The 17,832-nt window shown below is 47.7% G+C and overlaps 1 protein-coding gene across 8 annotated transcripts in view; it reads right to left on the bottom strand.

The window, feature by feature from the left end:
- Positions 1–13,686: 13,686 nt before the first annotated feature.
- PDE4A (phosphodiesterase 4A) overlaps positions 13,687–17,832 on the bottom strand; it is a 49,763-nt gene continuing 45,617 nt past the window's right edge. For all 8 annotated transcript variants that reach the window (XM_043911478.1, XM_043911481.1, XM_043911476.1 and 5 more), the window contains one exon: positions 13,687–16,311. In XM_043911478.1, the coding sequence (XP_043767413.1) occupies positions 15,607–16,311 (705 nt within the window). In that variant the 3' untranslated portion in view covers positions 13,687–15,606. The remainder of the gene's footprint in view (positions 16,312–17,832) is intronic.

The raw sequence follows: 17,832 nt of genomic DNA, 5'->3' as shown, positions 1-17,832 counted from the left end.
GAAGCTCCCCCTTGGTTCGTGCGTGCCAAGTCGCTTTGGTCGTGCGTGCCAAGTCGCTTTGGTCGTGCCTGACTCTTTTTGACCCCATGGACTGTAGCCCTCCAGGCTGTTCTGTCCATGGGACTCTCCAGGCAAGAATACTGGAGTGGGTTGCCGTGCCCTCCTCCAGGGGATCTCCCCACCCAGGGATCGAACCTGCGTCGCCTACATCTCCTGTGTTGGCAGGTGGGCTGATTACCACTAGTGCCACCTGGGAGGCCCCATATCTAGTCGTTTTTTTTTTTTTTTTTTAAATCATAGATGGGTGTTGGATTTTCTAGACATCTCTCAGTAGTTGGATGCCAAGAAACTACGTTTCTAACAAGTTCCCAGTTGATGCTGACGCGGCTTGTGCAGGAACCATATTTGGAGACACTGGTGTAGAACAAAACAATGGGTTAAAGGCAAATTCTGAGAAACGACATTTAAGGAGTAGAGGGAAGTAAGAGAAGTCCTGATAGAAACTCAACAGGAGCACAAAATGATGAGAAACATAAAAAAAAAGTACAGTGTCACAGAAGCCAAGTGGTGAGAAATTTGAGCACAAAAGTTTAAAAGAATCACACTGTTGAATACAAACAGGCTTCCCTGGTAAAGAATCTGCCTGCAGTGTGGGAGACCTGGGTTGGATCCCTGGGTGGGGAAGATCCCCTGGAGGAGGACATGGCAAGCCACTGCAGTATTCCTGCCTGGAGAGTCCCATGGACAGAGGAGCCTGGCGGGTTGTTACAGTCCACGGGGTCACAAAGAGTTGAACACAACTGACGACTAAGCTCAGCACAGCACATTGCAGATGAAGAGGCTGGACTTCCCTCGTGGTCCAGTGGGTAAGAACGCACCTGCCAAGACAGGTGACACAGGTGGGTTCCATCTCTGGTCCAGGAAGACTCCACGTGCTTTGGAGCAACTAAGCTGGTGCATCACAACTACATCCCATGCCTAGAGCGCCTGCTTGGCAACAAGAGGTCACTGCAATGAAAGCCCTGCGCAACGCAACTAGAGAATAGCCCCTGCTTGCCACAACTAGAGAAAGCCCACGCACAGCAATGAAGCCGCAGTGCAGCCAAAAATAAATAAATAAAATCTTAAAAAAAATAATACAAAGAGGTTCAAATGCTCACTGGATTTGGCATTCGGACAGTAACTTTACTAAGAGCCTTTTTGGTAGAATTGTGAGGGTAAAGCAATAAATTTGGTAAACATTTACTGAGTGCCACCTGAGCAATCCCATGGACAGAGGAGCCTGGTGGGCTACAGTCCAGGGGGGTCACAAAAGAGTTGGACATGACTGAGGACGTACAGCAGAGAAAGAAAAATGAGAACAGGCACTGTTGCCAAGGAGACAATACTGAAGCAGTGAAGGATGCTGAAAAAAGGAATGTCTCTTTTGAGACATTTGGGTGAGAAGAGGCCAAAAAAAAAAAAAGTGTGCCTGAGTATGCATGACAGCTAGAAAGGAACGAGGGTTTAGGGAGGGCTTGGGTTTTTGTTTTAAGATTCAGAAAATAGAGTGTATTTATAACTGAGGGGAAGTCCCAGGACAGAAAGAGAAAATGAAGATGATGGTGAAAGACAGAATGCACTCACAGTGATGACAAGCAAGTAACTTCCCACTCTTAATTAACTGGACAATGTCTAAGATACCATTCAGCTCTGTGAAGGCCACTATGGTTCCGGATGCTAAAGTATCTTGCTTTGTGCAGTACAATGTGCCTTCAGTTCAAAGACTCATCTTCTCCTTTGGGGGTGTATTCTGGTGTTTTGGGGTTTTTTTTTTTTTTTTTTGGTTGCTGTTTTTTCATCAGGCAAAGGAAGGATTTATAGCTTGCCACAAGGAAGAATATTAGGGATCCCGGTTTTAAAATATAAATGTTAGGGACTTGCCTAGTGGTCTAGTGATTAAGAATCTACCTGCCAGTGCAGGGGGCATGGGTTCAATTCCTGGCCCGGGAACTAAGATCCCACATGCTGCAGAGCAACTAAACCCATGGGCCACAACTACTGAGCCTGTGTGCTGCCATGCCTGAAGCCTGTGAGCCCTAGAGTCTGTGCTCCCTAACAGGAGAAGCCACCACAATGAGAAGCTCTTGCACCACAACTAGAGAGTGGCTCCCGCTTGGTGCAACTAGAGAAAGCCCCCATGCAGCAACAAAGACCCAGCACATCCAAAAATAAATAAAAATGTTAGTGGGAAAATATAGTATTGCAGAAAGAATGTAAGAAAAATTAAAAGAAAAAAATACTGTAGAGAAAAGAGGCTAGGTTTAAGACCCATAAATGTCACTTACTAGGTGCTAATCGTCTTTGGGCCTCATCTTCCTCCTCTGTAAGATGGGAAAGAGTAACAGAATTTAGCACCTGGAACAGTGAAAGTGTTAGTCACTCAGTCGTGTCCGACTCTTTGTGACCCCATGGACTGTAGGCTCCTCTGTCCGTTGAATGCTCCAGGCAAGAATACTGGAGTGGGTTGCCATTTCCTCCTCCAGGGGGATCTTCTCGACCCAGGGAGTGAACCTAGGTCTCCTACAGAACCACCAGGGAAGCACACAATGAGAAAACAATAAATATCAGTTCAGTTCACTTCAATCGCTCAGTCGTGTCCAACTCTGCAACCCCGTGGACTGCAGCACACCAGGCTTCCCTGTCCATCACCAACTCCCAGAGCCAACTCAAACTCATGTCAGTTGAGTCGGTGAATCCATCCAACCATCTCATCCCTTGTCATCCCCATCTCTTCCTGCCTTCAATCTTTTCCAGCATCAGGGTCTTTCCCAGTGAGTCAGTTCTTCGCATCAGATGGCCAAAGTATTGGAGTTTCATCTTTAGCATCAGTCCTTCCAATGAACACCCAGGACTGATTTCCTTTAGGATGGACTGGGTAGATCTCCTTACTGTCCAAGGGGCTCTCAAGAGTCTTCTCCAATACTGCAGTTCAAAAGCATCAATTCTTTGATGCTCAGGTTTCTTTATAGTCCAACTCTCACATCCATACATGGCTACTGGAAAAACCATAGCCTTGACCAGCCAGACCTTTGTCGGCAAAGTAATGTCTGTGCTTTTCAATATGCTGTCTAGGTTGGTCATAACTTTTCTTCCAAGGAGCAAGCGTCTTTTAATTTCATGGCTGCAGTCACCACCTGCAGTGATTTGGGAGCCCAGAAAAATGAAGTCTGTCACTGTTTCCGTTGTTTCCCCATCTATTTGCCATGAAGTGATGGGACCAGATGCCATGATCTTAGTTTTCTGAATGTTGAACTTTAAGACAACTTTTTCACTCTCCTCTTTCACTTTCATCAAGAGGCTCTTTAGTTCTTCTTCACTTTCTGCCGTAAGTGTGGTGTCATCTGAGGTTATCGATATTTCTCCCAGCAATATATAACAATAAATATAATTGTACTGAATAGGAAAGAAGTGAGGAGTAGAAACCTGAAATGCTAACATTAACCTGACTTATTGGAAAAGACCCTGATGCTGGGAAAGACTGAAGGCAAGACAAGGGGATGACAGAGGATGAGATGGCTGGATGGCATCACCGACTTGATGGGCATGAGTTTGAACAAGTTCTGGAAGTTGGTGATGGATAGAGAAGCTGATGTGCTGCAGTCCATGGGATCGCAAAGAGACATGACTGAGCAACTGAACTGAACTGAAAGTTAGATTGTAGAGGTGGGAGAAAGGTTCAAGAGGGAGGGGACATATATTTACCTATGGCTGATTCATGTTGCAGCCGCCGCACTTCTGCACTGCTGCAGAATTTCTTCAAGAAAATTAAGAGATACCAAGGGAACATTTCATGCAACGGTGGGCTCAATAAAGGACAGAAATGGTAGGGACCTAACAGAAGCAGAAGATATTAAGAAGAGGTGGCAAGAATACACAGAAGATCTGTATAAAAAAGATCTTCATGACTCAGATAATCACGAAGGTGTGATCACTCACCTAGAGCCAGACATCCTGGAATGTGAAGTCAAATGGGCCTTAGGAAGCATTACTACAAACAAAGCTAGTGGAGGTAATGAAATTCCAGTTGAGCTATTTCAAATCCTGAAAGATGATGCTGTTAAAGTGCTGCACTCAATATCCCAGCAAATTTGGAAAACTCAGCAGTGGCCACAGGACTGGAAAAGGTCAGTTTTCATTCCAATCCTAAAGAAAGGCAGTGCCAAAGAATGCTCAATCTACTGCACAATTGCACTTATCTCACACACTAGTAAAGTAATGCTTAAAATTCTCCAAGCCAGGCTTCAGCAATACGTGAACCATGAACTTCCAGATGTTCAAGCTGGTTTTAGAAAAGGCTGAGGAACCAGAGATCAAATTACCAACATCCGATGGATCATTGATAAAGCAAGAGAGTTCCAGAAAAACATCTACTTCTGCTTTATTGACTATGCCAAAGCCTTTGACTGTTTGGATCACATTAAACTGTGGAAAATTCTGAAAGAGATGGGAATACCAGACCACCTGACCTGCCTCTTGAGAAACCTGTATGCAGGTCAGGAAGCAACAGTTAGAACTGGACATGGAACAATGGACTGGTTCCAAATAGGAAAAGGAGTATGTCAAGGCTGTATATTGTCACCCCGCTTATTTAACTTATATGCAGATTACATCATGAAAAACGCTGGGCTGGAGGAAGCACAGTCTGGAATCAAGATTGCCGGGAGAAATATCAATAACCTCAGACATACAGATGACACCACCCTTAAGGCAGAAAGTGAAGGAGAACTAAAGAGCCTCTTGGTGAAAGTGAAAGAGGAGAGTGAAAAAATTGGCTTAAAGTTCAACATTCAGGAAACTAAGATCATGGCATCTGGTCCCATCACTTCATGGCAAATAGATGGGGAAACAGTGGAAACAGTGGCTGACTTTATTTTTCTGGGCTTCCAAATCACTGCAGATGGTGATTGCAGCCATGAAATTAAAAGATGCCTACTCTTTGGAAGGAAGTTATGACCAACCTAGACAGCACATTGAAAAGCAGAGACATTACTTTGCCAACAAAGGTCTGGCTGGTCAAGGCTATGGTTTTTCCAGTGGTCATGTATGGATGTGAGAGTTGGACTATAAAGAAAGCTGAGCGCCGAAGAATTGATGCTTTTGAACTGTGGTGTTGGAGAAGACTCCTGAGAGTCTCTTGGACTGCAAGGAGATCCACCCAGTCCATCCTAAAGGAAATCAGTCCTGGGTGTTCATTGGAAGGACTGATGCTAAAGCTGAAACTCCAATACTTTGGCCACCTCATGTGAAGAGCTGACTCATTTGAAAAGACCCTGATGCTGGGAAAGATTGAGGGCAGGAGGAGAAGGGGAGGATGAGATGGTTGGATGGCATCACTGACTCAGTGGACATGGGTTTGGGTGAACTTCAGGAGTTGGTGATGGACAGGGAGGCCTGACGTGCTGCAGTTCATGGGGTTGCAGAGTAGGACACGACTGAGCGACTGAACTGATTCATGTTGATGTATGGCAGAAACCAACACAATGTCGTAAAAGAATTATTCTCCAATTTAAAACAAATACTTTTTTAAGAAGAATGATAATGATAACATGTAATGACCTCAGTGCACTATACCTGCATTACTAAAACTCCTCACTGGCTCTCATAACCTGTGAAAAATCAGTGCCTCCACCAACCTACCCATCTTATTTTGGTTTTGTAGCTCCCGAAGACCCTCAGTTCAGTTGGTAAAGAGTTTGCCTGCAATGCAGGAGGCCCAGGTTTGATCCCTTGGTTGGGAAGATCCCCTGGAGAAGGAAATCACAACCCACTCCAGTATTCTTGCCTGGAGAATCCCATGGACAGAGGAGCCAGGCGGGCCACAGTTCATGGGGTCCCAAGAGTTGGACATGATTTAGCAGCTAAACCACCACCACCAAGACCCTCAGGGCTGACACAGAAATGTGGTCTAAAAGAGTACAGCTCCCTCTTGTGGGCTGTTAGGTGAGAAGAGAAACTACTTACAGAGAAAAACGCAAGCAAGATTGGATGACCCCCAGAGTGTAGAGTGCCCTGACCTTGTCTTGGTCCTATTTTTTTTTTTTTTTTAATTAGGATTCTCCAAAACCTCTGGGAAAATGACATTTTTATAAATGAAAAACAACTTCAAATATGTCCAGGAAGTTACCTATTTGAAGGACTCTCCTGGACAAGTGAGTAGCATCGAAACACATATATTACCATATGTAAAACAGATAGAGAGTGGGAATTTGGAGCTCAATCCAGTGCTCTGTGACCACCTAGAGGGGCGGGGGATGGGGTGGAGGTGGGAGGGAGCTTCAACAGGGAGGCAACATATGTATATCTACAGCTGATTGAAATTGCTGTATGGCAGAAACCAACACAACATTGTAAAGCAATTATCCTCTAATTAAAAATCAGTAAAAGCAAAGGAGCTAAGCAAGTAAAAAACATTAAATAAATAAAGGACTCTCCTACATTTATATGTATGACTGAGTCCTTTTGCTGTCCACCTGGAACTATCAGAACACCATTGATTGGCTATACTCCAATATAAAATAAAAAGCTTTTTAAAAGGGTGAAGGGCTCTCCTTCCTGTGAGCCCCAGCACCAAATCCACACCTCAGGGTTGTAACTTTGATTTTGCTATGCTGCGCATGCATGCTCAGTTGTGTCTGACTCTGCGACTCTATGGAGAATAGCTGGCCAGGCTCCTCTGCCCATGGAATTCTCTAGGCGAGAATACTGGAGTGGGTTGCCATTTCTTCTTCCAGGGGATCTTCTCTACCCTGGGATCAAATCCCCATCTCCTGCATCTCCCACATTGACTGGTGGATTCTGATCCACTGGGAAGCCCACCAAATTTTAAGCAGGACGCCCAGGGACACTTTTCAGACTATACCTCCCAGAATCCTCTGGGATTTCACCAGCTGATTTAGACAACATTGTGGGAAATTTGAAACTGCGGCCCAGTGCTAATACCAGCTACCTCTTTGCCTTCACTAGCTCTCAGGTTCAGGATCAGGAAAGATTAATAGTATCAGGCAAGGAGTTGGTGTCTCTTAAGTCTCAGCTATTGCAGGTGCTTTTGAACTGTGGTGTTGGGGAAGACTCTTGAGAGTCCCTTGAACTACAAGGAGATCCAACCAGTCCATCCTAAAGGAAATCAGTTCTGAATGATTCATTGGAAGGGCTGATGCTGAAGCTGAAACTCCAATACTTTGGCCACCTGATGTGAGGAACTGACTCATTGGAAAAGACCCTGATGCTGGGAAAGATTGAAGACAGGAGGAGAAAGGGACGACAGAGGATGAGATGGTTGGATGACATCACTGACGCAATGGACATGAGTTTGAGTTGGCTCTGAGAGTTGGTGATGGACAGGGAAGCCTGACGTGCTGCAGTCCATGGGGTCACAAAGAGTCAGACATGACTGGGCGATTGCAGGGGGAGTCTCTTTTATTTCTAGTCCATGTCTTCTGCTTACTGATCATATTTCACCTTTTATCATCTTCCAGTTCTTCTAAGGATTCACCTGGTGAAGAGATGAGGCAGGAGCAACAAATATTTCAGTACTAACCACGTTCCAGACACTGTGTAGATACAACTGGGAGCAGAAGACATGGTTTGTGCTCTCTAGTAGCCTGTGGTCGACCCAGGTTCGATCCCTGGGTTGGGAAGATCCCCTGGAAAAGGGAATGGCAACCCACTCCAGTATTCTTGCCTGCGAAATATCATGGACAGAGGAGCCTGGCGGGCTACTGTCCATGGGGTCGCAGAGTTGGACACAACTGAACAACTAAAACACACAGCCTGTGGTCAATGTGACTGGGTGGTGGACAGTTATTTGCATTTCATTGATGTACAACCAGAAACTTTCCTAGAGGAGTGAGCTAGGAAAAAGTAGCTTGCAGAAGTCATAAGCAAGGTATTTTTGGCCTTGTATTCATGGTTATTCTTCTACTCTTCATCTTGTTCACCATTTTATTTACTGGCACACAATAGGAGCTTCACCCGTATTTGAACGCTGAGTAAATTCTTTTAAAAATACTTATATCTATTTAATTTATCTATTTGGCAGTATCTTAGGTCTTAGTTGCCACCCATGGGATCTTTAGTTGTTGGAAGAGAACTCTTAGCTGTAGCATGTGGGCTCAAGTTCCCTGATCAGTTACTGAACTTGGGCTCCCTGCACTGAGCATTGAACCTAAGCTGGTAGACCACCAGGGAAGTCCCAAGTAGATGAATTCTTGGTCACAATGGATGTAGAAGAAACATTTGTGAATGGAATTGGTGAGGTCTTCCGGATGCTTTTCCAAGGGGGTAAATCTCACCAACTCTGTGCCAGAGTAGAATTACTTAGCCTATTGTGATTTTAGTTCAACCCAAGAAGTCCTTTTGACCTTTCTTTCGTTACCATCAGATTCCTTGGAACTTCATGGAACAGAGGAATCGCTCTTTCAGGTAGCACCCAGCACATATCCAGCTCAGTAAGTACCTGCTCATAATGTCAGGAACCATGAGAAGCTCTTGATGAATATTTTAAGGCAACTTTAGATCCTTCCTCCAGCTGCCATTTGAGGAGAAACAGCCTCAGTTCCTTAAAAATTTTCTCAGGGGACATGGTGAGTTCCTTTTTCTAATTTCACTCCCCCTCTCCATATATTTTGAGGGTGATTTGAGTCTTGCCTTCCCTCTCTCCCCAAGCGCAGGAGGGAACTTTGGAACTTTTTATGTATGGGGGCCACGGAAGCCCTTGAAAGGGCCCTTCTCAAATTGCAAGGGAGGATGAGAGTACCCTCAGAGAGAAGGGGGCTATGGGTCCTTTCAGGGTGTGGGGATGGCTATGACGACAAACCATCGGGACCGGAGGGGCAGTGCCAGACCCTTTCTCAGGAAGAAGCAATGAGGACCCTTAGGAAGGGGGTGGATGACTCTGAGGGGTCCCATTAGGAAAGGATGACATGGGAGGGGACCCCCTCAAAAAGAGGAGCGACGCCAGGGTAGTCTCCCTCAGGAAGGATAATACTGGGGGCCTCATCAGGGACGGGACTGACACCATGATTCCCTAAGGAAGTTGGAAAGACCCTGGCGTCGCTCTCGGAAAAAAGAGATGTTAGGGTTCACACTTCAGGAGGGCGAGAGGATGCTGTGCCCCCCCCCCCCCAGGAAGGGGGGAAATGATGCCAGGGTCTCCCTAAGAAAGTGGGAACGGCGCAGGGGTCAGTCCCAGGAAGGTAGGCAGGGAGTGACGCCAGGTTCCCTCAGGGTTCCTCGCACCTGCCGCGGTCCAGGCTCCTCAGCTCCGCTCAGTCCTCAGGTGCGAAAAGCTAAGCGGTCGTGCCACTCATTGGCTGATTTCTTGACTAATGAGAACTAGATAGTCAATCGTAGCGCGCGGGAAGAAAGCCTCCCGCGCGTCCTTGCTACACCGCCTACCCAGTCGGCGCGTGCGCCTTTCTGTCTGCTGTAGTTCCTCAGACCCACTCTGGGGGGCGCACGGGGGTTCTATCGCCCAGTCCTACCTCTGTCCTCGCCTGTGACCCATTTTATAACAGCACACACTTGGAAGGGCTGCTGCCAGTATTAAGTGCAATCATTTATGTAAAATAAACAGCGCCTGGCACAAAGTAATCGCCTGGCAAACCAATTATTATTTGCATTTTACAGCGAGGGAAACTGAGGCACAGAAAGAGTAAGTAATATACTCAAAACTAAGTCATTAACTGGCAGTGGCAACCAGAATTCAGTCTGTGTGCTTATCTACCATGCTTTCGTGGCTCCCCGATAACAAATACTGGCAATTTCTTTCCTCTAATTATGAAATAACTTCCTCTTGATTATAAAAGTAATACATGCCCATTGCAAAAATTCAGAAAATATCGAGGACTACACAACAGAAGACACTCCATCACTGGAGACACTTAATATTTTGATGAACAAACTGTCTTTTCTATGCACATACGTAAGATGGTATGATGCAGAACATTTTGAAGCCTGCTCTTCTCACTGTGAACATCTTGTCATTTCAATAAATATAGACCCAACTCATTGTTTTTAATAAGTGCATATTACTCCATCATACAGGAAACACAATTTAATGACTTCCTAAGTTTGGACATCTGGGTTTTTAATTCTTCACTCTTCTGATCAAAACAATAGAATGGGCATTTGGTACCTGCAATTTTAGGTACCAGTTGGTTCTTTAGGATAAGTATTTTTTAAAGTGCAACGTCTGTGTTGAATGCATGCAGCTACGTTTTTGATAAATATTGTCAGACCACTCCCAGAAAGTTTTATGTGCCAATTTCTACCAGCACTAATGAGCTATGAAAGTGCTTCACCCACCCCCTGGATGGTCCATTTTTTCATTATTTGCCAATAAATGAAAAAAAGAAAACTGTCTTCATTTTACTTTCTCATATTTTCTGTGCTGAGAAAGGGGGAAATATTACCCACACCTCAGGATTTTGTGCATGTGAACTAAAATAGCAATAATAATATAAAAGTACAATGCAGCTGGGGTTTCCCGGGTGGCACTAATGGTAAAGAACCTGTCTGCCAGTACAGGAGATGTAGAGACACAGGTTCAATCCCCGGGTCAGGAAGATCCCCTGAAGGAGGGCATGGCAAGCCACTCCAGTAATCTTGCCTGGAGAATCCCATGGACAGAGAAGCCTGGTGGGCTACAGTCAATGGGGTCTCAAAGAGTTGGACATGACTGCACACACCAGACAGCTATCGTTGTCAAACAGGCACTGGGTGAAGTAAGATCCCCACCTTATTTCCCCGAATTTTCTCAACACTGTGAGATCACGTCTCAGCCTCAGTTTCCTCATCAGCAAAATGACAGTGCGTATCTCAAGGACAGCTGGAAAGCTGATAAAATAGTCTGAGTGACGAGTCGAGCACAAGGCAGGGCCCTCTAAAGTTTGGGCAAGGCAGAGCCATTGCTGTAGCCTGCAAGTGGCTGATGTCAACTTCAGAGAATGAACTGACTCCACCCCTTGCCAGGGCCCCTGTCCTGTTCAGATTACAGAGCTTCTCTGACCTTGCTCATCTTTCCCCAAGGAAAGATGAACTCCCCAACAGGAGAATTTTAAAAGAGGCAGCTGACGGTCACATGCTACCTCTGTCCTTTAACCCACATTCTCACACTGTCACCAAGTCCCAACTCAGGAGGCATATGGAACATCACACCTACCCTTTTACACTTGGGAAAACTGAGGCCCGGTGCAATGAGGCCCAGCCAATTGCTAATTGCTGCAGGCTGGGATTAATACTGTCGCCTCCTGACCCCCAGCCTGACACCCTTTCCCCGACTCTGCTTGCCTTAGGAACACCCTCGGGAACACATCCGTGTCTCCTCAATGCTTCTTGCGCAAAATCCAGATTCCCTGGCAACTTCTGCCTAGTTTTCCAGCTTTGTTCCTCCCCTCTGGGTCCAGGTTGGTCCCTGCTCCTCTGGGCCACAATATCGACACGAATCTTTAAGCCAAAGTCAAGCAGGCAAAGCTTTGTGTGCATTCCATCTTCTACATTAACTCTCTTGCTTAAGTGCCAATAAGGAACATTCAGATATAGTAGCCAGTAGCTGCATGTGGCTACTTAACGTAAAAGAATATTAAAACTCCAATTTGATTGCACTAGCCGCATTTCAACTCCTTAAGAGCCACCTGGGGCTTAGTGCCTGCCCTGTTAGATACCGCAGACACAGAACGTTTCCACCATCATGAAGTTTCACTGGATAGCTCTCTCTAGTCTGGAACTTTTGTCCTTCCCATTTTACAAATGAAGCAATTGAAGGTCAGAGAGATCACACCCAAGGTCACACAGCTAGAGCTGAGATTCAAGTTAATCCTTGGCCACTAGAGACAACTAGCAGAGTAGGTGGTCACGCGTGCATGCTCAGTCGTTCAGTCGTGTCCGCCTCTTTGTGAACCCATGGACTATAGCCCTCCAAGGCTCCTCTGTCCATGGAATTTTCCAGGCAAGAATAATGGAGCGGGTTGCCATTTCCTACTCCAAGGGATCTTCCCAACCCAGGAACTGAACCCAGTCTCTTGCATCTCCTGCACTGGCAGGCAGATTCTTTACCACTGAGCCACCAGGGACGCTGGTCGATCTTTCCTCAAATCCAGGGAAGCTGCCATCATTTTGTTTCCGAAGACTCATGCTGTGAATATATAATGACCCCACTGTGCTTAACGGCTTAAGCACTGTGTGTGTACGTGTGTTTATTACACACCAGAGGCAGCCAGTATTCTAACCTGAAAGCCTGCATCACAAACACTTCCTCTATCTTTATCCACAAGGGAAGTTTTGCTTGTTAGCATAATGAATGGCAGAAACTCTTGGTTTTACTTGTGAAATCGGGGCTTCTTAATTACCCTGATAAAGGTTGGAAAAATGGGCTCCCATGGGTGGGATTAACAGTATTCAAACGTGCATTGTTTAAAATATATCTGAGACTCACTCACTCCCAACCTTGTATGAAAACACTAGAAAAACAAGAGCTAAAATGTGGCAGCCTGGATGGGAGGGGAGTTTGGGGGAGGATGGATACATGTGTTATGTATGGCTGAGTCCCTGTGCTGTCGGCCTGAAACTATCACAACATTGGTAATAGGCTATACTCCAATGCAAAATAAAAAGTTAAAAAAACAAAAAAAGAGCTAAAATGCTGAGCCGGTCCTGTGTGAACTTGGGAGGATTCAGCTTGCCTGATACACAGCATAAGGTTCACAGGCTTTAGGGTATTAATTTTTGTTTTGTTTTAATGCAATATTGAGGGGGGCTTCCTAGGTGGCACTAGTGGTAAAGAATCCACCTGTCAATGCAGAAGACATAAGAGACTCGAGTTCGATCCCTGAGTTGGGAAGATCCCCTGGAGAAGAGCATGGCAACCCACTCTAGTATTCTTGCCTGGAGAATCCCCATGGACAGAGGAGCCTGGCAGGCTACAGTCCATGGGGTCACAGAGAGTCAGGCAAGACTGAAGTGACTTACCATAGCATTGATGGTTGCAACACCATAATGGCTAGAATTTATGAAACTTTCAGATGTCAATTCTCTTGTGCTGGTGCATCAAGTTTACTGTCTTCACAGCAGAATTTGACCCAAGATCTTTTATCATGACCTGGCCACCAGATGTTGGAGGTGTGGTCAATCAGATCCTCTCGGTTTCCAGGAATGACTTTGTGGTACCAGAAGAACCCGAGCTGTGTCAGATACGCTGCACGTTCAGAGAAACAAGGCTTACCTGGGTCTGTGTGCTCAGTCACATCCGACTCTTCTGTGACCCTATGGACTGTAGCCCGCCAGGCTCCTCTGTCCATGTAACTCTCCAGGCAAGAATATTGGAGTGGGTTGCCATGCCCTCCTCCAGGGGATCTTCCTGACCCAGGGATCAAACACTTGTCTCTTATACTGGCAGGTGAATTCTTTACCTGGGTTTCCTAGCCTCCAAAAACTGTGTAGTCTGAACCCGCGCTTTATAACCCGCAGCAGTCCCTGTGTCTGGACCTGGCCCAGGCCTGGGGGCTGCCTCTTGCCAAGCTCTCAGAACCCCCTCAAGTTCTATCTGCCCAGCGAAGGGCAGGGACTGAGTCCATTCCTTACCCCTACCTGGCCCCAGACACACCTTGAGACATAGGATGGGAAAAGAAGCCACATCAGCCATGAAGATCGGTGAAAGCCTTGGTTTAATTGGAGACAAGATCGAAGGGTTGAGTATCGATCAGCGGACCGACTGACTGATCGTTAAACTGGACAACACTTGAGCAGCTCCCGGGGGGGCGGGGGTCATCCTGGGCTCCCCTCCCCTGGGTCCCTGGGGACAAGGAGAGGGGCAGGTGCTGCCCAGCCCTCACCTCCCCCTCTGATCACATGACTCCCTGTTAAACAGCACTGACTCCACGCTTCTGGGGGTCTATGGTACAGTTTGTATAATACAGCAGGAATGGAGACTCCCCCTGGGAGACCCCCACCCCTCTTTCCCCTGACTGAGTCAGTGGAGGAAGGGCAAGTTTATTTTCCCTTTTTGCCTCTGTAGAATAATTTACAAACCAACCTTACAGTATGTACAAAACAAAACAAAACAAAAACAAAAGAGAAAGAAAGAGAACCAAAAGAAAAGGCCCCCTCCGGTCTCCGGCTGGGACTGAAACTACTTTCGCTACAAAAATGAACCCTGTACAGCATCTTGGGGGTGGGAATGGGCGGTACTCCCCACAGGGAAGGACAGACAGATGGAAGGCTGGGGGGAGCTGGGGGCTACAGTACCGTGTGCTCAGAATCGGAGGGGAGGAAGATGAGAGAGGCCGGTCCTGCCCCGCTGCAGAACCAAGCTGAGGGGCAGAGCGGATGGGGGAAGTGGGAGTCTTTCCTTCCAAATAGTCCCCCCATGGCTTGAAGAAAAATGGCCTTGCATCTGTCCGTCGTATTGCTCCAGGGAATAGCTAGGGGAAGACAGGGAGGCTTGGCAAGGTGGGGGATGAAAGGAGAAATGACTTTGATGCCAGGGTGGGGTGGGCTGCCCAGAAAGGGGATGTGGGTGTACACCGTTATTGCTTCCTCCTAGGGCAAAGAGTTGGGGGTGGGCAGGAGGATGCTGGGGAGGGGGCATACCCAGGACAGGAACTCTGGGCCTGGCCCCGCCCCACTCGAGGTGCAAGTGGGAGCCACTGCAACCCCCTCTCCTATGGCCGTGGGAATCATTAAGGCAGAAACAAGAGGAGAAGCAGCTGGAAGGAAGGGGGGTGGCTCCAAATCATCCCCCCTCTCCAAACGGAGAAAATTCAAACCAAAACCCGGAGTGGAAGAGGAAAGGGGTGATGGGTGGAGGGAAAGTGGGATCAGGCCCTCCTGAAACCTCAGACCCCAGGTTGGTGGTGTGAATGTCCCTCTGACACCCTCCCCTTGCCTCCTGAAGCCCCATGGCTCCCTCAAGTCAGTATTGCCAGGTTTGTGCAAAATGAGGCGGAAGACTTCTGGGGAGGGGAGGGCAGAAAGCCAGAGTAGGACTGGAGCTGGGGCCCCCCCTACATTGGGCGACCCCTCCCCACCCCCAGGGGCCCCATCCAGAATGGCTATTCCTGGCTGGGTTCTAGAGATCCTCCCAAAATTCAGAAGAAGTCTGGAGGGAGATTCTACACCAGGCAAAGAGCCCCAAGAGGCCGGAAGACTAAGCCTGGAACCTGGGCGACGGTGGTGAGGATTGGGGGCTGACGAGGTAGGGTTGGGGGGTGGTTGGAACTGGACAAGGGGAGCCGGGAACAGGAGCGTCTACAGTTGCTGTGTTTCATCCTGTTTTTTTTTTGTTTGTTTTTTTTTTCTTTTTCTAAAAATGTAACAATTAAAATTCCAAAAATAAAATCACTTCCGGGACCTCAGCCCCTGGTTCCCCAGCCCCCACCTCCAAAAAGAGGCCCCTGGGTGGGGGTGGGGGGGAAAGAGGAAAAAAAGAAAAGAGAAAAAAAACCCACTTTTCTGTTTTCTTTTTTCTCAGGAGGCCCAAGAGTCTTTGAGGCAGTGGAGGAGGTCAGGGGGTGATGGTGGTGGCGGTGGCGGGTGGCACGGAGGCCCACCGGGTGCAGGGACTGACGCTCAGGTCGGGCCACCAGCTGACCCCCAGCCTCCGGGAGCTGGAAGTGCTCCAGGAGTGGGTTCCTCGCCGGATGTCCCCGTGCAGGCACAGCATGCCCTCTTGGCAGCCTGATGCTCTTTTTGGGCCCCCACCTCGGCTGCCATGGAGGGGAGGCCCAGAAGGCCCGGGTCGTCCTCTGGAGGGGGCGGTGTCCTCAAGGCAAGCGGAGCAAGGCTATTAGGAGACAGGGCAGGGATGCTGCGGCAGCAGCCCACGTAGACATCCACGGATGCGCCTCGGGGCATGGACACATCCTGGCCAGCTGCTGCCACACTACCTGTGGCGTCCACTCGCCGGGTCAAGTACATTTCCTCTATCTCCACCTCCGCAGACGGATCCTGGCCATCAAGCTCCAAAGGGCCTTCAGGCGGGGAGGCGTCCTGGGCCGTGTACAATTCCTGAACTGCAGCTGCGCCTGGGACACTGCACACCTCCTCCTCCTCTTCCTCGTCCAGCGTCAGCTCGAACTGGAACTTGTCTGGTGGTGGGGGGTGACCCGGTCCCCCAGGCTCCTCCTCGGGGGGTGGCGAGGGGCTTTGCCGAATGGCGCTGTAGTACCAGTCCCGGTTGTCCTCCAGAGTGTCCAGGATCTCTTGGGCGTCTGGGTGGACCAAGTCAGCCCACGTCTCCCACAGCGGGTGTACGATATAGTCGATGAAACCCACCTGAGGGAGCGGGAGGGAAGCAGAAACCAGAGATGGCACCACCGTGCTGCGGGATCTGATAAAATTTACAAGATGCTGGCGCAGGGAACTTCCCCGGTCATCCCAGTAAGGTTAGGACTCTGCACTTCCATGGCAGGTGGACAGGGTTCGATCCCTGATCTGGGAACTGAGATCCTGCATGCCATGCAGTGCAGCAAAAACTAAATAAAAGTAAGAGATACTGATGCCATTTGACCTAGCAAGTTTGCTTTTCCAGACCCACCCTGGAAAAACTCTTGTGTAAGTAAGGGGGAAAATAATCATATGAGATGTAAACAAAAACTGGAAACACCTCTATATACACCTCAGATGGGAATTAGTTTTTAAAAATGGTGGTAAGTCACAGATATTCATGAAAGCCCCCCCCTTTTTTTTGCCTCGCTGTGTGGCTTGCAGGATTTTAGTTCCCAGAATGCATGTGTTCTCAGTTGCTAAGTTGTGTCCAACTCTTTGAGACCCCATGGACTGTAGCCAGCCATGCTCCTCTGTTCATGGGATTTTCCCAGCAAGAAAGAAAAAAAAAAAAGAATATTGGAGTGGGTTGCCATTTCCTTCTCCAAGGGATCTTCCCAACTCAGGGATCAAACCCTTGTCTCCTGCATTGGCAGGCAGATTCTTTACCACTGAGCCACCTGGGAAGCCCATGGGAATACTACACAGCAGTGAAAAAGGATGAGCTTAATTTATGTGTAATAAGGTGGATAGATCTCCAAGTCACTGTTGGGAAGAAAAGGTAAGCTATATAAAAATAAGAATATACTGATACAATTTATATTTTTAACAAAGCTAAGCCTACAAACTATTCCTATTAAGTTACCTGTGAATATAAATGCATGACAAAACAAATAAATCTGGTTTTCATCAGGCATTAGGGGGCTACGTGGATGACCAGGGGATATTTGGAAGTGCCTGGACACAGTTTCGGCTATTACCACAGGAAAGGGAGGGTGCTCCTCGCATCCCATGGGCAGAGGCCAAGGATACTGCTCAACACCTTACAATGTAGAAGGTGGGCCCACCACAGAGAATGAGCCATCCCCAAACTTCAATAGTGCTGAGGCTGGGTAACCCTGCATGGGAAACATACACACACCAAGACAGGAAGAGATCTCACCAGGGAAGAGGCTAGGAGCAGGAGGAGTGAGAAACTCTCATGCTCAGAAGCTTTATCCTTTTTATTTTTTTAGGCCAGCTGCACGGCATGTGGGTTCCTAATCCTCTGACCAGGGATGGAACCCATCCCCCCTGCACTGGGAGAATGGAATCTTAACCACTAGACTTCCAGGGAGGTCCCCTAAGTGTTGTCCTTTACAAGACCATCTTTCCGTCCCTTTTGTTAAACAGGCAGATGACAAAGCTGAGTCATTTCAGTTCCTTTCAAAATCCATCAGGACTTCCCTGGTGGCACAGTGGATAACAATCTGCCTGCCAATGCAGGGGATGTGGGTTCAATCCCTGGTCTGGGAAGACTCCATATGCCAT

This window comes from Cervus elaphus, chromosome 9, assembly GCF_910594005.1.
Source record: "Cervus elaphus chromosome 9, mCerEla1.1, whole genome shotgun sequence".
Taxonomy (NCBI): Eukaryota; Metazoa; Chordata; class Mammalia; order Artiodactyla; family Cervidae; genus Cervus; species Cervus elaphus.
The sequence above is the reverse complement of the archived record's forward strand: the minus strand, read 5'-3'. Positions and strand labels throughout refer to the sequence as shown.